Source organism: Nicrophorus vespilloides, unplaced genomic scaffold (assembly GCF_001412225.1).
Source record: "Nicrophorus vespilloides isolate i.1.1-1 unplaced genomic scaffold, Nicve_v1.0, whole genome shotgun sequence".
NCBI classification, from domain to species: Eukaryota; Metazoa; Arthropoda; class Insecta; order Coleoptera; family Silphidae; genus Nicrophorus; species Nicrophorus vespilloides.
Genome location: NW_017099876.1, coordinates 86,534 through 105,608, shown reverse-complemented (window position 1 = coordinate 105,608; position 19,075 = coordinate 86,534). Strand labels below are relative to the sequence as shown.

General features: G+C 30.6%; 2 protein-coding genes across 2 annotated transcripts; both read left to right on the top strand.

Annotated features, from left to right (window-relative positions):
* Positions 1-297: 297 nt before the first annotated feature.
* Positions 298-14,709, top strand: LOC108565966 (adenylate cyclase, terminal-differentiation specific). The gene is made up of 4 exons (XM_017925652.1): positions 298-546; positions 12,533-12,742; positions 13,344-14,382; positions 14,445-14,709. The coding sequence occupies exons 1-4, from the start codon at positions 451-453 to the stop codon at positions 14,534-14,536; spliced, it is 1,437 nt and encodes a 478-aa protein (XP_017781141.1). The 5' UTR covers positions 298-450; the 3' UTR covers positions 14,537-14,709.
* On the top strand, positions 14,656-17,899 carry LOC108565953 (caspase-1-like). Its single transcript, XM_017925634.1, has 6 exons — positions 14,656-14,670; positions 15,752-15,870; positions 16,843-17,099; positions 17,150-17,325; positions 17,385-17,508; positions 17,652-17,899. Exons 1-6 carry the CDS (start codon positions 14,656-14,658, stop codon positions 17,897-17,899), a joined length of 939 nt encoding a protein of 312 aa, XP_017781123.1.
* The last annotated feature ends 1,176 nt before the right edge of the window (positions 17,900-19,075 follow it).

Below are 19,075 nucleotides of genomic sequence, written 5' to 3'. Positions count from 1 at the left end.
TTTTCCGATGAGTAATCTGCTAAAATTTTGGTTACCGTTCGTTTTATTTTATTTCGATTTAATTCCTATCCTTTGAGCGTGCAGAATATCTAAGCAGCTTCTTTTTTTTTGCAAATGGAAACGTCCGTCGTATAAATCGTTTGATGATTGTATATGTTTGACGATATTTGAGGAAGTCGAATCGTTGCTTAATGCCAACAAATAAACACACAGTTGGAAAGCCACCTGAGTGAGAGATTTTCGAAGAAGGGGAAGTCCGGAGATGGTTACAAGGCTTTACTCGAACGAGCCGGTCGCCAGTCGGTCAGAGAGACCTGTAAAAATCAAAAGCTGGTCACCAGAGCACCATCACCCATCAAGACCCATCACATTCTCGAAGAGGAGAAACCCTGAGAAGAAGTGTCCCACCGTACTCCCTGTGCAATTCTGGAGCGCTACGTGAACGCAGGAATGGAAAAGGATCTGGCTCCACCGGACTCGATGGCTTCCGTCACCATCAAGCCGGATTATCCACCCTCCGAGGTCTACTCTTCGGAACCACCACCAGTAAGTACTTCGTCTTTGAAAATTTTCAGAAATTACATCAACAACAATAATAATAAAATGTAATTACCAAACCGGTAATATAAAAAAAGCGCAAAGACAAAGCGGCTTTCTAAAACCTAATAATATGTCATGCATTAATGAACCGGGATCAGTGGATAAATATAAATAAATAAACAAGCCACCTTGAAAGTTGCAAAGAGAATGTAAGAGTTGCGGCCTTAATCTGCCTACCATAACATTAACAGAAGATTTTCTCTTCACACAATCCGAACAAAATAAACGCTACTTCAATATTATTTTGAAATTTCTATTGCTAAACATTTTATTTCTACATTTATATACACAAATCTTCAATCTCAATGATTTTTTAATTTCAATTGTTAACAAAATTATGCAAAAATTTTGATATTTAATTTCTTTATTTTTTGTAATTTTAATTACATTTTATTTCAACTTTTCAACTTCAATGTTAAAGTATTAAAAAAAAAACGAATTAGCATATTTTGTGTATTAATGTCAGAAAGGCTTTGGTTCAACCTTTGTTCAAACGGATAATTTTTTTGTAAGAATAGTTAGAAAATTAAAAAAATAAATCTTTATTTTTTTTTATAAATTTTGACTTCTGTTTACATGTAAATATATGCAAAGTTCAATTTTACTATTTAGAAAGATTATTACCAAAAAAATATAATCGTAATGAAACAAATTAAAAATAATTTTTGTAATAGATCTATCAATTTATATATTTGTTTATGTTATAAGTAAATAATAAAATGATATTATAACAATTATTAGAAAAAACCGGTAAAGGAAAGTCCAATTTGAAAAGAACACCATAATTTAGAAAATTACAATCACAAATTACATACGTTCTTTATGTAGTTTAACAAAAAAAAACGGCAATCGTAATACCATTTGATGCATGCATTCAATCCAAATGCAGCAGTAGCAATTTCTACTATTTACGGAGACCGATTTCGAAATGACATAGATATTTTCTTAATTGAAACCAGTCGCAGTTTCGCATGCATTTTGCATAAAGAACTATATAAAATGTACAACTTTGAAAACGCATACAAAACCGGTTTTTAAGTAATAGAGAATATGTAGTTAATAACAAATGCAAACAATATTTCTATTTTTTATTTATCTTAATGACTAATTTCAGTAATTACTGATAATGCTGGTTGTTTGTTTGTATTTTGAATGTATAACTCCGTTTATTTTTGTTATTGCAATAATTTCTAGAATATAGTTTACAAATAATATTTTAAAATTTATTTATAATTACTACTTATATACTAAACTTAATTTAAGATATTTTCTAATAAAAGATTCAATATTAATAAAAAAAATGGAAATTAATCAAAACTAATTTATTCTGAATAATAATTGTTTTTATGTAGTTTTCAATCTTGGATAAATTTGTAATTTCAATTATAAACAATATCTTGTAGTTATATATTTGGATGAAACAACTAATATAAGTATTTATAAAGATATAAGAAATGTATTCAATTATCGGAGAATTATTAAATACATAGTAACAATTCTATAATATATGCAGATTCACTAAAAAAACAATATAATCAAGACACATATAAAAATTCTAAAATGAATCATAGTAAAAACCAGTTTGATTGGAATAGAAAAAAAAAGTAATTATACAAGCATAAATATTACTAGTTTAGCCTCATTATTTTTTCAAACTGCAAGTCAAAAAAGTTGCTTCTTCTTAAATTACTAAAAAAATTAAGTATTAATAAATACAGAGCTACACGATTATTCCATTCGAAAGAAATTAGATACCATCTAACAATTATTTATAAATCTACATCTTTAATTGCCTCTAATTAAGAAAACACGTCGGAAAAGAACCTCATCCATTTTACATATGTTTTGATTTATCTATGTAAGAAGCACGTATGTGCTCGAAACGCGTAGAAGGTGCATCCATTACGTGTAATTTAGATTTTGAACTTTGCATTTTATAAGCGCGAGGAGAATCACACGTACCGACACCAACTTATAATTATTTATAATATCTAGCCGGACTGCAAATGGCAGAATTCATTAGCATTCAACGTGTAATGTGTTTGTTCATGTAACTTCACAATCTTTTTTTATTTATTTATGTAAAACATCCGTCTTGGACGCTTTCGGGAATTTTCCATTCGAATTGCTATTTTTAGAGAATAAAAACAAAAAGAAAAACAACAATAATTTTATACAAGAGCAACATGTATGGAGACATCCGTTTATATTAGTTTCAAGTTTAGTTTGTGGGTGGAAAATTATGTTTCAGTAAATGTTTTGCACTACGAAAGACCAATTTTGTAAAAGCTAGTAGATTTTAATTAATTTTACTTTCCGTTTGGCCTGATTTTTATGGAGCAATCATTGACTTTTCATAAATTTTTATTTGTAATTAATTGTAATAGCAATAAAATGTATTGCAATAACTTTCTGAAACACTAATTAAATAAAATAAAGTATATTATTTTTTATACAATAAATTAATAGAATCAATTTACAATTGCGAATTGCCATCTTCTACAAAAATTTATGATTTTCATCACAATCTTCTTTAATGTTCTCTTAATGCTTTATTTTTCATGAACATTTTATTATTCTTTTTAGCAAATTTGATCTTAACTTCTTATAGTAGTAAAAGATTAGATAAAAATATCAATTCCATTAATAGGAGTTTCAGTTGCAACAAATTCTTCCTCTTCGGCTTTCTCTTAATAGGACTTTATTCTTGAGTACTTCCGTCAAGAAGTATATTTACAACACTTAAGTTTTCATATAAAAATTTAAATTAAAAATAAGAAAACAAAAAAGTTTAAGATGACATAAGCATTAAATAATTGTATCTATTTATAGTTTGTCATTGACTATGTCTACATCAAAGTACAGATCAATACATTTTCATAATTAAAGTATTTTTTAATCGTTTATTAATAGCTTCAAATTGGTTTATTTATGAATATACTGTGGAAAAATAGAGATATTGCATAGAATATGGAAAGATACTGTGACATATTTTCCTACAATTCTATGGTACATTATTACTTTTGAAACCACTGAACTTATATTTGTTTTGTTAAATAAATGAATGACTAAATAAAAGCTAACACCTTATACAAACAGTTTCAAGAGAAAGCCAGTTATATAATTATGTCTAAAAAATATATATCTTAAAAATATATAACATTCTACCGTTTTTGTTCACGTATCATTTCTAACATTTCTCCATAATTTCAGTTTTTTTATGCTACATAATAAGTTATAATTTGGGTTTGAATGGTGCATTTATCTAAAGAAATTTGTTTTATTTTATCATTACTTATATTAAATAGAGTATACAAATTTAATTTAATTGAAGAGAAAGTTGAGAGAACATTATATACTTTTTTTGTCTTCTGTTTAAAATTATTTTGGAATTCCCTATGTGCGTGTATGTAGTCATTTAATAACATGTTTTATATGTTCTACTGTTTTGTAACCTCAGAATTACTAGATTTAATATTGAATTTAAAAAAGTCCTCCATTCTTCTATTATGTTTATTTAAAGTGTTTTTTATTGACTAGCCTTAACTATCTTATACAAAACTTCCGTTTTTCATTTAACAAAATATAATAAATACTGAAAAATAAAATCTATACAAACTAAATTATTTATTTACCAGTTTTTCTATCCGAAGACTAATATTCTCTATTTTAGATAGTTACAAATCTATACAAAGTATATTGTTGTAAATTTTTGTAGTTTTATTTTGTTTATGGAAAAACTTTAAATTTTCTTAACACGACACTATTTTTGACATTTTTTAAAATTTGATAATTTGAAGGAGAATAATGAGATTTTGATTGTATTTGTTTAAAGACGACGAAAGAAAATGCAATCATGATTACATTGCAAATGTTTCATTATATATTTAAAACAACTTTGCGGAAATTTCTAACGGAATGTAAACATCACATTAGCACACAAAGCAAATTTGCATGCACCAATTAATACATCTCACTCATTAGGAGGCAGGAATTCAAGAAGCGGCGTTATGCAAAAGGATGAGAGTGAGATAAGAACTGTTTGAGTAATATGCAAATATCCCGTTGTATTGCATAAAAAATATATATGCATACCTATAATAGATGCAACAACAGCAGCAAATAACGAAATTTCGCAACGGCTCATAAGTTATCATTGCGGATTCCTCGCTGTTTGATAGCTGCATTGTTTTACGATACATACATATATTTTTTTTGTAATTTATTTCTATATGTATATATTTTTTTTGCAATTTCCAAGCTCCTTTCCATTCCAGTGAGTTTCCAACGCGTTTTGCAACAGCGACTTCAAACCGCATGTTTTCTACGAACGTTGTTCCTGTTTCCATCGACACATCTCCTTATCGACTGGAAACCGCGTAGACTTTCTACGTGAAACTTTCCGCAACCAAATGTAATTATTGTTCCGCGTTTTTTTTTTCTCTCTCTATTTTTCCTCATTTTCATTTGTTGACCAACGCGATCGGATTAGCGTCTGTTTGTTTGCAACATTAGATCGGATATGCAAACGATACCAATCAAGCATTACGTTCTTTCTACTTTTTTCAAGGACAATTGAAAAGTAAGAGATGGAGAGAGAAAAAGGAAACGAAGTAAGACGTGTAAGAAGATATTCTTCATTCGGAATACGCACTCGGTTTCCGCCATATGAGATCACCGAAGAACGAAATAAAAGTAAACACTTGAAGTGCTTGTTTCGGTGTGAGAAACGAAAGACCGGCGTATTTCGCAATCGCAGAAAAATTCGCGATTGTAAATTGATTCTATTTAGCACTTTGCTAACCATAATAAGGATTCGCGTTGCACAACGAATCCAAATTAACGTTTCAGCAAGGACTGACGAAACTCGGACACGTGTATGGGAAAAAACTTCATTTACAGTGGAGTCTACTTATTTTATTATGTAATTAGGAAGAGAAGGCTTTGCCGGTTGTTTGCTTCTTATAAAGTCGCCCCACGTTAGTCACCAAAATCAATAGGATGATTTATTGTTGATATTTCTTTTTATTTCATATGAATAATATTTCAATTAATTTATTTTTTCGCAATGAATTAGTCATGAAATAATCTTAAAATACTTTTTAATTTATTTTTTAAGTTACTATTACTATTAAGTTAATTTGTTCATTCGTTGGAAAATGATCATTTGTTATTAGATAATTATTTTTTAAGAAGTAGTTGCAATATAATTCAGTTAAGTGTATTCAATGGAAAATCTACTTAAATCTGTGATTATTAAATAATTACTTTTTAGAAAATGATGACTAAATGGAAATATGCGTTTTTAAAGCAAACGTTTCTTGCTTTTATCATATCAGTAATTTCTGAGGAAGCTTTAATTTTCATATAGTGGTCAAATCTTATGTAAATTATATCAATTATATAATTTATAATCCAACTTATAAATTTGTTTTTTTTTTTCATAATTGACTTATTGACTTCTTTCAAGCAGTAGCAAATTAACTGGATTAAATATCAATGAAAACTACTGTTTTTATTAATATTACACTTTTATTTTGTACATCATTAATAAATGCAACAAACTATAAAGTAATTAAATTCTAGAGCCTTTTCTTATTAAAATAGAAAATTTAGCAATACTGGCCCCACGTTGGTCGCCAAAAAGAAAAACGCTGTTTATTTTCTGAAAGAGATTTATGAAAGCTTATGAAGAAACACAATTGTACATAATGAAATCGTCGCATGTCTTGAAGGATCGCACCGTAAGTCGGTTGAGTGAGTGTGGGTCATTAGGTGTAATTGCGAATCGCGTGCCCGCGCTAATCGTTTCGGTGAAAACTGCTTGGAAATGAAAATAAAGTGAAATAATGCAAAATTAAAAACGGGAAAACATGCCGCGAACAATGGAGTGTGAAAGGGCATTGAAAGAGCCGATTCCATCGTCATCAACAACAACAATGGTTGTACGAGCGAGCATTTCAGTGTTAACGAACTTTAAACCGTCCCATCCAACTTTCTATTTCCACTTCGAGCTGGAAATTTATACGCCCGTGACAAAACTCCCATAAACACCAATAGCCGTGTGTTTTATATAACACCGTATTCATTCTCGAAGCAGGAACGATCTTTCACCCGAGGAACATCATGCAAACAAATGAAGCCATTAGTTTTTTCTTGTCTCTTTCTACGGTTGGTGCAAATCCGCAATGCGACTGTTGCATAATGCGCAATTACTTGAGTAAGGTTAAATTGAATTAATGGATATTAAATACAATGACACAGAAAAGGAAATAATTAAATTGTACCGTAATTGACTTCCCTCGCTTTTTTCAACACTTGGCAGCATTTACATCTCATTGTGTGCACAAATCGATTGCACGTTTTAAGACGTCCAAGAAAAAGAATAAGTAAGATTTATAAATTATTCACCGAATTTACGACATTCGTAAACATTTATTCGAGTTTCTCGTGATTCGGTTTCCAATTAAAGAGGATCTAAAATAAGGCAAATTGTCTTTGCATGACAAACAAAAAGAACATCGTGACCTCACAAAAAAAAATTTGTCGACATTTCACGACATTCAAAAAATTTTGAGAGTTAATCTGAAGTAATCGTTAAGTATAATCAAATTATAAAATATTATGCACAAATTATTTCAAATTCAATATTTTAACTTTTTATAACGAAATACGACTATTGATCTTGAAATGGGTTTTTAATGTTAGATGTGCAAATAGAGAGCAAATAGAGTGCAAATAGAGATTTTAACATTTACTTTAGAAGATAAAACTAGGTTACAGTCCAAATTTGAATAGAAAGCTTTAATTTCGTTATGATTATTGCACTTTCTCGTTGAAAAAAGTGTTAAATTTCATTTTAAAAGTGTGTTGTCAAATGCAAATATTTCAATACATAAAAAAAATATTTTGTATGGCATCATTTCTCTACAATGATTATATAGGTTTGTTGAAAAGACAATTTTAATTCGTTTTCGAAAATATTTTTGTTGTAAGTTGCAAATTAAATAAAGAAAGTGTTAATTTGAATACAAAAAAGGTGCGAATACCCTAGAAGCGTTTTAGAACGAAAAAATGTAAATTCCATTACAACAATAACAAAAAAAGTTATTAAACATTATATTTGTTGTTGTTAAGGCCAGGATTTATTTTTTTAACGAATTTCATACTCTTTCGTTAACGTTCTATACAAATATTGATATTTAAGAGTAACTCGAAACATTGCTACGTCTTCTCTTTTTCAATCCAGATTTTTTTGTATTCCTCTTGTACGCATTCGCCAGTCTACGACTGGTAAATTTAATATTTGCCTTACGTAACCTTCGTACCGTCTCGTGTCAGGATCGCAGTTAGTGTCATTAATGTTTATTGCCATCCGCTATTTTTCGCGTTCGCTCCGCCAACGAACGTGTGCATTTTTTAATATCATGTTTGTTTGTTTCGAACGAGCTTTCAAAATAATGACAGTTTAATTGGCGCATCCCGATTGTCTAATTTTAATTCGAACAACAACCAACAATCAAAAAAAAAACTAGAGATTTTTTTTACGTAATTTCCTAGAAATGGTGGATGGCAACAGTTACTTACCTCTGTCAAAGAGAAATTAATACTTTCAAGGATTTTCTCTCTGGAAAAAGAGAGATAGAAATCCAGTCGCCTTAAGGATATTCTCATGTTTATTTCATTTCCCACAAGGAGAACAAATAAATAATGTTTAACACTTCCTAATAGGTGGATTCTTCTAAAACGCTATTGTCTAGGCGCTGTAATTATTGTTCGTGCCTTTATGATTATTTCTAATTAAGTTTCATTAATATTATCATGTGTTCCTCCTTTCGATGACCTTATTTATTTTTCAACGTAATTAATTTCAAGTCCTACTCGTAATTAACGTTTGTAATTTTATTACATTGATTGATTGATCTTAGAATGGAAATAAACCATTGAAAACTTGAATAAACGGTGAACATGAATCTATGCTTATTTATTTATTTTCCTTTCTTTTATACAGTTTTAACTACTATTAGATAAAGCAATTTACTAATTTCTTTGAAATTGTTTCTTGGTAAAACCGCAGAGTCGATTCACAATTTAATTATATAAAATTACTGTTTCTTACTGATTGAAGCAAATCAATTCAAGTCATCATTTATATAATAGAAACATAGATTATTTTATCGGTTCTGCCAATATACCGCACAGTTTGAAACTGGACTAATCGAAGACTTTAAAACCGCATAAAATAAAAAGCACAAAAAGAGACTTAACCTGAAAGAAAAAAAAACTATTATTTTCAAACCTGAATTCAAGTTGATCGAAGCTGCACTATGCGAGATATTACTGATATTTTGAAATAGATATAAAGTTACATTGATTCCTTGATTTTCTTTTAATAAGTGAGATGCAGGATTGAAAACAATGGGAACTCTTCGGTCACGATCTATAACTAGGTTATTCTACTAACATACATAAATAGAATGTATCAAAGATCCAAAATAAATGAATAGATCTATCATCTTTGTTTATAGCCACGATCGTGGGTTGTATACTAAACTATAAAACAGTGGCGTAGCTGGAAATATCGGGCTCTTTCTCGTTGTTCTCAGTCAGTTCACTTTACTTTCCGCGGGCCCTAGGCAGAGGCGTCATTACGACCAGTGAATCGGGTAAATGCCCGGGGCCCTGTGAAATTTGGGGTCCCCAAACATTGTCTTGTATTGGGGACCCCATTTCATATTTGGCCTTAAAATCCAAAGGACGGCCCTGTCTCTAAGTACCAATTATGTATGCCATTATGTTGCCAATAATTTCAATATTTTGATTGGAAGCAAAGTTAGGGCCCTCACATTCGTAGGTCCCTCAGCATTGCAGACCTTTGCTATGCAGTAGATACGCCACTTTACGTTAAACTTTATTACAATAGTTGAGACATGAATAGTTCAAAATAAAGATACAAATCAAATACACTTTGAGTTGCAGGCTTTTATATAATAAAAATTTATTTTAACAAAATATTAACAGTTTTTCTTCTATTTTTAAAAATAATCAATTTCAAATTAAATTCATTTTATGTGCATAATTAAATACATTGTTTATTATTTTTAATTAACTATTTACATCAACTTATAATAATAATGAGATCTTTTTTTCATAAAATTATTTGATTTTCATCTGATGAAAACTTTTCGGACATATTAGAATATGTTGCAATTCACGTGATTTATAGCTGAAATAAAAAAAATAATACATTTATTGTTCGGTGAATTATGTTATTATACATTTCCTGGTTTAGTCATGCATCGTTTCAAATACATTATAGCGTGTATCATTGTTAAAATAATGTAAAAGTTCATTCAGTATATTTAAAAAAGAATAAAATTAAAATAAAATCAAATAAATTCTGAACTAAGTAACTTTTGATGATCATGTGTTGTAACAAGCAGAGATGTTCAGAGATGCCTTTTGGATGAAGGTGTAATTGCTTCGCAACGGATTAGTGTTACAAGGTGACGACATGAATCTGGGTTTAAATAATCATCAACGGATGGCTGTAGTTTATACTGAAGCAGCGACAAGCTCATCGGTGTCCTTGGAGCGGTGCTTATAAGAGATTGTTGGTCTAAAAATCTGGGTCACCGAGATGTATTGTATATTAAACGCTTTGCCTCAGAGGTAATAAACAAACAGCAAATTATTATGATTTCAAGCGAATCACAATAATCGATCTTGCATTATTCATGTTCATAACACATGCAAATAGCTATACTCCAATTCCACATAACAAATGTTAATGTAAAGATACCAGAGTATTCCCATGATTATTAAATTGTTAAAGACTTTACATAATAATTTTTAGCAAACCAAAATGTTATAAATAACTTATTAACTGAAGTATTTTTGTCTTCATTAAAATAATTTCTCAAAATTTGTTATTTAGTTGTTATATATTACACAGTAATACTTTGGATAGTTATGCTAATATCCGGGATAGGACTAACTCATGAACAATTTTGTTGTTGTTAGCTTTTGTTGGTCTAAAATTATCTAATCTTTTGTATATAATTAATTGTATATTGACAATTTATTTACTTTATAAATCAGTGTACAAATGTAAATATTAATTAATTTTCTAATTGCGATTGTGCATCAAAGATACGTGCTGATATTTAAGAGAAACCATTAAAATTAGAGATCCGTCGTGAGAAATTATCAATTTCAATTTGCTCGATCTCTTTGGTATTTTGATGGGTGTTTAGAGATCTCTGAATGGAAAATGTTATTTATTCATCGTTTCCATCATTATGTTGTGCTCGGTTCGGCTTTTATAAATTTAAATTGCAGTTTCGTGAGGAATGAGCTCGTTAGGAGTCATTACCTAAGATGCAGCTAACGGAAAGAAATTGCACGGGCATTTATCGCTGCACACTATTTATTTGAATCTCATTTAAATCTCAAGTGAAAGTTTATGCCATATGTTAAGGCTCTTCATAAATGTAATTTCGCCTAAAGGTGATGACTTTTTCTAAACATTGTATATAACAATTATATGTATATACAGTTAAATGTATATAAATCAAAATATATAAAACGTATTAGAAATAAAAAGATAGTTTCAAATATTTTCTATATATTTAGTTTATGGTTCAATTTAGTTTATTACAGATTATATTTTTTTATGGGTGAAAAGACCAATAATTCGATTTATATAATATAAATAAATAGTTTTCTTATTAAAACTAGTTCTATTTGTTTTTTCTAATTATTACCTGCATAATTATTCCTTATACATACGTGTATTACATATTTATTAAATAAATATGGTAATCTTGAGTCAAACATTCTTTCTCTATTAGGTCGTGTCTCATCACATATCCTTCATTCCTTTCTGATGATTACAAGTCAATACTCTAGGATATTTTATATAATTTTACCATACAAATTTCGTATTTCTAAATAAGTAATATTTTATTAATTTCATTAAAACATATTTAAATGATCTTAACTTGGAACTAAGAAACCTAAGGCTTTCTGTTCAAATTAGAATTTTATAGGGAATTACTAACTTTCATTTAATATCCTATATCATTTGGTATTACTACTTTATTTCGAGGTCTTCAACTCTTCAAACATTTTTTTTATGATGTTTCAATGATATTTCTTAACATGTTCAATGAAAACCTTACAATATTTTTTTATTCTTTATGAAAAGTTTTTAAATTCAATTTGTACATATTTCCTGATTGATTATGATCTCATTTATTATCCAGAATATAGTGTGTAATTAATTTATTAATATTAGATTTACGGATATTTATTGTGCAATATTTGTAAATAAATATGTTTTAATAAGTTTTTTCTATATTCTAGAATTTAAACTTTACTCAATCAGCATTAACGTTTCTTTAAAATTATAGCTAGATTTTCATAAATATTTTATTGACGAATAAATAGATAATAAATAGAACAAAATGAATATGACTTTATATAAGGAGTTAACGTTATAAATAGAAATTATCTATTCGTTATTTTTAGTAGCATCCTTTTTATGAATGCACAGAGCGTAGGAAATCATTAATCTATTAAGTATGCTAAGCACATGAAAGCAAGCGGAGATCTTTTGTTTCGTGTTTTGATGCCGAGTTTGGTTTTGTATGCAAATGAGAAATGCACTTATGGGGAATCCTGAGAAAGAACGAGAGACAGGGAGTGAGAGAGCTGGAAAAAAGTTTCACACTTTCACCTCGCCAAATCAATTAAGATTTGCGGTGATCTTAATTGACAACTTTCGCCAACTAAATGATACACATTTTTTTTTAAATATACATCTTTATAAATCTAAATCCAATATTTAGAAAGAGATTGAAGAAATGGAGCGCTGGAATTGGAGAAAGTTTACTTTACTAATGATTTTTTTTCTCTCTTCCTGTTTCAGGCATACCATCGTCCAAAAAGCGTTTCGGTCCAGGTGGCAAAGATCATCGCCGTAACCGTCATCCTCGTCTCCGTCGTTCTCGGCGGATGCATTTTGGCTTCCGCTTACATAACGGCCAACGCCTCATGCAGACACTTGGAGCAGGAACTCCAGCTACTGACCGAGTCCATGGACAGATACCAGCCTCTTCAGCCCGAAGCTTTGGTCCAGGTATGAAGTGCGGGGTTGCGTAACAGCACGAGATGTTCTCGAATGCGATTTGCAATAAACAACATGACTGGGGCATCGGTGAAAGCGAGAGGTCTTTACACTCTTCGTAGTTGCAACGAGGTCACAGCTGCGCGAAAATGAGGAAGGTTTTTCGAAACGGCAAAGTTGCATTTTTTTTTCTCGAACGTATTTAGAATCTTTTGCTTTGATTTAATCACAGTTCTTATAAAATTCTCATATTACTGAGAATATCGCAATTTATATTACAACAACTAAATCACGCACTATTCATGTTGTTTTTAATCGCTTTTCATATTGAGAATCCAGTCTATTTCAATATTTGTTTAGGTTGGTTATGATATTTCTCAAAATAAATAATTTACAATTTTCTGTGTAAATTTTCAACCAAATTTTAATTAACCATTTGTATTGTTTTTTTGGTAATTCTATCATATTTTTGATTTCTATCATATTTTGACTATATGAAAGTCTAACGAATTTAATGATTACTGTTGTGTATATATATGTTATAATTTAAAATATATCATTTTTTACTTGTATTTTTAGATTTCTTAGTTAATTTTTTATTTATATTTTTTAGGACGAACCGAAACACATTGAACCATTAGAAGCTGAAGAAACTAAGGCTCCAGTTGTGAAGGAGACTCCGGAGGAAAACAACAAGGAATCTCAAGATTCTTCCGACGAGAGCAGCGAGAGTAGCTCGTCTGAAGACTCTTCAGATGAGGAGGACCGTATTCCAATTCAGATCAAGCTGCCGCTCCACTTGGACTTTGATGACTTAGCCGGAACCATGATGGACAAAAACCAGAGATCCAAAATGAATTGCGTCGTCGAAAAGAAGAAGGCTGAAGAAGTCGTTGACCACAAAGCCAAAACCGTAAGCCTTCCATTCGGAGTGAACATCACCACCGATCCAAGGTACGAGAGGTTGAGCGGCGAGAGGATCGCTATCTTCTGCGAGAGCGGTAACTTCCAGAGGATCGAACAACCACAACAGCAAGAACAGGAAGAAGAGCAAACCATTATGATCCAACCAGTTATGATTCCGTTGCCAGCTGCACAATTCCACACCCACATGCCAATGCAACAGAAACCCATGCACCCAATGGAAACTATGAGACCGCCAATGCCAATCCCTATGATGCAACAGCAACATCAACAACAGCATGAACAGCAGCAGCAACCACAACCTCAAGGCCAATTGCCTCCAAACCAAATCCTCCACCACATCGCCCAGCAAATTATCGCGCAGAAACTCCAGCAAGAAGCTCAGAGGGCTCAAGAGGAGGTCCAGACTAATGAGGTCAGACCCGATGCCGATCAGCAATCGAACGAACAGAGGATCCAAATCCAGCAACGCTTGGCCAGACTCCCAATCCCCGAAGAAATCCTTTCCCAACTTGACAGATTACCAAACCGCGATGTCATTGTCGTCTCCCATCACGAAAGCGAAGAAACGCCACAAGACATGAGACTCATGCAGCACCAAAGGGACAGCGCCCAAGGCATGAACGGAAGACAATCTTTCGCTAGAAGTGTTATGCCTATCAATATCCCGGTACCAATGATGCGACAAGAGCCAGATGTTCGAGCTTCCGAGGAACCAAGGGAACACTGTAATATAATCACTAAGAAATACTAGAAAACAACAAATCACATTTAAAATTATTTTTTTCAGATTTACATCCACGTTCCATCAGATCCGTAGAAGACTTTGTCCCGAAGTCCCAAAAGCGCGTCAAGAGGTGCGCTTGTGATTGCGTCTGTTAAAAATTAAATTCGACCTAAAAGTAAAAAAGCGAAATCGAATAATTTTCTTCCTTTTTTTGTAACATTTTTATTATACATGTTTTGTTATTATTTTTGGCAGAAAGGAACCAGATATAAAAATGGAGCGTAAGAGTGTAAGAGTTTAATTTTATAATCCGGACAACTATTTGTTTTTTTTTGTAAATAAATTTTTGGCTTTAATTCTGTTTATATCACGACCACTTCTTCTTCACGCGATTTTTACAAATACTACTACTTTTCTTTTGCATATTATTGTATTGAGTATTATTATGTTATGTTATAGATATTCTAACATGTAAATAGAGAATTGCAGATATAATAAATATGTTGGGTTGATTTACTTCCTTCTTTTTTTATATCTTCTACTAATAATACAATTTTAATTTCTCTTTATATATGTTTTTTTTTGTGATAGCGATATTTAGTGATTGTACCTTTTTTTAATTGTAATTATAAACAAACAAAAAAATGCAAATTATTATTATTATTTTCGATGATAATATAACCTGTACTAAATTTAAATTTTATGTTTTATTTTCAACATATAATTTCCAAAAAAAAAATCCTTTTCAATAACATAATCAATTCTATAATTTGTGATATAATTTAAATTTTTTTAAATTGGGGCGCCGTGCGGTCTTAATAAGCCATACCATCCGATTGAATTAACACGTAGTTAATCAGGTATCTAGAAATTAGTTGGATCTAGAAATTTAGGAATTTCTGGCTCAAAGAATTAAATCAAAATTATACAGGGTGCGTTAGGTATTTGAGAACATCGTCAGAAAAGTAATCTATGTTTATATCGTAAATATTTGTAATGCAATTTTATATTATTTGCATAACATACCTGCTGTTTAGTAACATGATGCAATTATACATAGATTAACTAAGAAGATACACTTTTCATAAAATTACTTTATTAGGCGAAGGAAAATAAATAATGAATAAACTGAAACTTTATGTAGATAAAAAAAAGTGAATATTAAATACTTACTGAACTTTTTTTCTAATCGTTAATACCACAAAACCAAAGCTGTGTGTCTTTCATTCGTAGTATACATCATTACCACTGAATAGTACAAGAGAATGAGACGATCTATATCTTCTGCGAGAGCGAAAACTTCCAGAGAATCGAAGCTTTTTATTCCAAATGCCTAGACCACATTGAAACTACTGATGCAAATCTTACAGTGCAACAGCAGCATCAAGAACATCTATCAGATAAAAGTACGACAAAAAGCCCAGAGTGCTCAAGAAAATACCAATGCCAACGATGTCAGTCCCGATGCTGATCAGCAATTGATCGATCGGTAATCGCTTAACTAGCAACATTAGTTTATGTTGTATTCGTAATGTTAAACATAGACATATTTCTTCTTCCTGTCCATAGAGAATATATAACAATGAATAAAAAAGACAAGAAATTCATCTAATAATTTTATTGTTTCCCCTGGAAACACACCGAGATTTCCCAAATATTACTAAAAATCTAAGGATATGTGTGTATTCAGAGATGTTGCTACGACCAGTTAATCGGGCACGGGGCCCCCAAACAGTGTTAGTTGCTCCACCGATCTCATATTTTTTTTTATCGGATGCTCACACACTTTTCATGCATTGAGGGCCCAGGGACTCAAAATCCAAAGGACTGTGCTGTGTGTACTTGACACGTGGATGTAATGAGATAAACATTTGTATTCTCCGAAATAGATTTTTTATAAAAAGAAGTATATTTAACTTTTACATGACAAGTATTGTTTAAATTGTTCTAATCTAATTTCTTGAAAAATGATCTATTATTGTAACGTAAATATTTAAAATTCTGCTGTTTAGTAGAGAAAATGATGCAATTATACATAAAGCACTTTTTAAATATTTGGTTGTTAATATTTTCGGCAGGAACTTCTTTATTTTCATCTTCAGTTTGTTTATTTTTATTGCTAACAAGATTTTCTAAATCGAAAATCAAGTAGAAAAGAATCATGTTTATTATTATTATAAAAAAATAAAGTTTTAGAATAATATTTGAATATGATTTGTCATCATATAGATAAGGAGATCGTGGTCGAAATCATGACTTCATTTTAATAATAGCACAGCAACAAAGCGTTTCATATATCCTTTTACTTCACAATGTAATTAATCTATAGCTATGTTTTTTATTAATGTATAATTGTATGATTGTTAATCAATAATACTTGAATGATTATTACATATTTAGTAATATGTCGATTACCAGTTATGAGAAATACTTCAAAGAATTAATTTATTGTATTTTTTAGGAGTAACGATGATGAAAAGAATGCGAGTGGTAGCACAGCAGCAAAAGGTGAGAGCAACTATTATAATATGAATCACGACCGAAGGGGAATAGCTTTAATCTTCAACCATTATAAATTTGATAATTCCAACTTGTCCATAAGGGAAGGAACAGACAAGGACTGTCAAAATATTGATAGGACATTAACAACGTTCAATTTTACAACCAAAGTATGTCAGGATTATACCTATAGGCAAATAGTGGATATCATTTATGAAGGTGAGATAGGAGCTGATGATTCCCGTCGATTTTATATTTAACGGTTTTAGTGTCTAATGAAGATCATTCGGATGCCGATTGCCTAATGATCGTCGTCATGTCTCATGGTGATGCAGGTGTAATCCACGCTAGGGATCATCAGTACACCCCAGACCAATTGTGGTTACAGTTTTCCGGAAACAATTGTCCTACCCTGGTTGGAAAACCAAAACTATTCTTTATTCAAGTAACAAATCTTAACATTACGAGGGCATTCTCTCTTTAATATGGATGTTTCTTTGATAGGCTTGTCGAGGTAATAAGTTGGACCCCGGCGTTACCGTCTACGCATCACCTGGAGATGCAAATCAAAATACTTACAAAATACCAGCTATGGCCGATTTTCTTATAATGTATTCAAGCTTTGAAGGTAAGTATCAATTCGAAACAAAAACCAATTAAAGTGGGATGTCAATTACCATTCGAGTAAGGTGCAATTATAATAAAAAATATTTTTATCGTATTTTCATTTCACTAAATACTTATTGATTAGAATTGATGTCTTTCTTACAGGTCACATCTCTTTCAGGAGTACTGTTTCAGGGTCTTGGTTGATCCGGAGCCTTTGCGACGAATTACAGCATATTTCCACTAATAATACCAAAACGGACCTTTTGACAATTTTGACTTTTGTTAATCGTCGGATAGCTAACTACGAGGTCGTTGCTCCCGAAAAAGACTTCGACGAGATGAAGCAGATCGGATCCATTGTCAGCAGTCTCACTAAGATCTTACATCTATATAAAAAAATAGATAAATAGCATATTTAATTTAAAAGGCTATTGGAAATTAAACAAATGAAGTGTTTGTATTATCAATGTAATTATAAGAATATTTTTATATATATATAGTTTAAATTCATATTGCAAGTATTAAAAATAGAATATAAAAGATTAAAAAAATCTAAACAAATATAGAATAGTTAATGAATCGTAAATGATAATATATACAGTAGGATTATTGACCAGAATCAGAGATCCAAAATAAACTGAGTTGTTAAATGGAAGAAGATTGTAGACCACAAAACTGTGAAACAAAGTACTAGAGGCTGAAACTCCACAACCTCAAAGCCAATTGCTTCAAATCAAATCTTTCGTCACAATGCCCAAAAATTTTTCGCCTGCAAGCTTCATAGTATTATGTAACAAAAATTATAATATCCAAATAATCCATTTCAAGATCTTCTTAACGATCTCCCTTACCCCAAAACCTAAACGACGAGATAACGTATGTAGGTTCCAATTACCAATCAAATTACCTATTTAATTAAATTGACTATTGTATCACAAACAGTTAATATAGATGCATCAAAAATAATTAAATATTTTATTTGTATAAATAATTAATTGGTCATATTACTATCAATTGTTTTATTGAATTAAATATTAAGTAAAAATGGACCAAGACAACAATCACACAACAACACCGATTTATTATGAAATATTTTATTTATTACTTGAAACTTTCACAAATAAAGTAATTTTCAATGTGGCATTTGTCATCGTTCAAACCAATACTTCCTTTATTGTTCCAAAACTCTTCGCAATGCTGACAATCATCCATCAATCTTAATCGGTTGTCCAATAGATAAGCAATGAAATTTAGCTTCCAATCCCAAATCTGTAAGTCCAAAGCTTTAAATCCCAACCGAATACCACTGATAAGAAAGAGAAAAACACGTAATTCAATCAACGTTTCAGCAACAAAAGTAAAGTCTTACGTTCAGTCGTAATAAGTCTGTATATGTATTCGTATTCCTCGTTGGAGTTGATCATTAACAATTGGATGCCTAACCTCTGGCAGAACATGAAGGCATTGTGGAAGTTGACCTGATCGTAAATATGAAAATTATATCAAATCGAAATTAAAATATTATTTGAACATAGTACCTTTATAATCGATTCCAAGTACTAATTTTTATTTTTAAACTCGTACGA

Bases quoted from the DNA above. Each gene is read 5' to 3' on its own strand.
- LOC108565966 (XM_017925652.1), top strand. From the start codon at position 451: ATGGAAAAGGATCTGGCTCCACCGGACTCGATGGCTTCCGTCACCATC. The intron at 12,743-13,343 runs GTATGAAGTGCG...TATATTTTTTAG, and splicing joins AGCCCGAAGCTTTGGTCCAG to GACGAACCGAAACACATTGA. The intron at 14,383-14,444 runs GTAATATAATCA...TATTTTTTTCAG, and splicing joins CGAGGAACCAAGGGAACACT to ATTTACATCCACGTTCCATC.
- LOC108565953 (XM_017925634.1), top strand. The intron at 15,871-16,842 runs GTAATCGCTTAA...TGTATTTTTTAG, and splicing joins GATCAGCAATTGATCGATCG to GAGTAACGATGATGAAAAGA. The intron at 17,326-17,384 runs GTAACAAATCTT...TTTCTTTGATAG, and splicing joins CAAAACTATTCTTTATTCAA to GCTTGTCGAGGTAATAAGTT.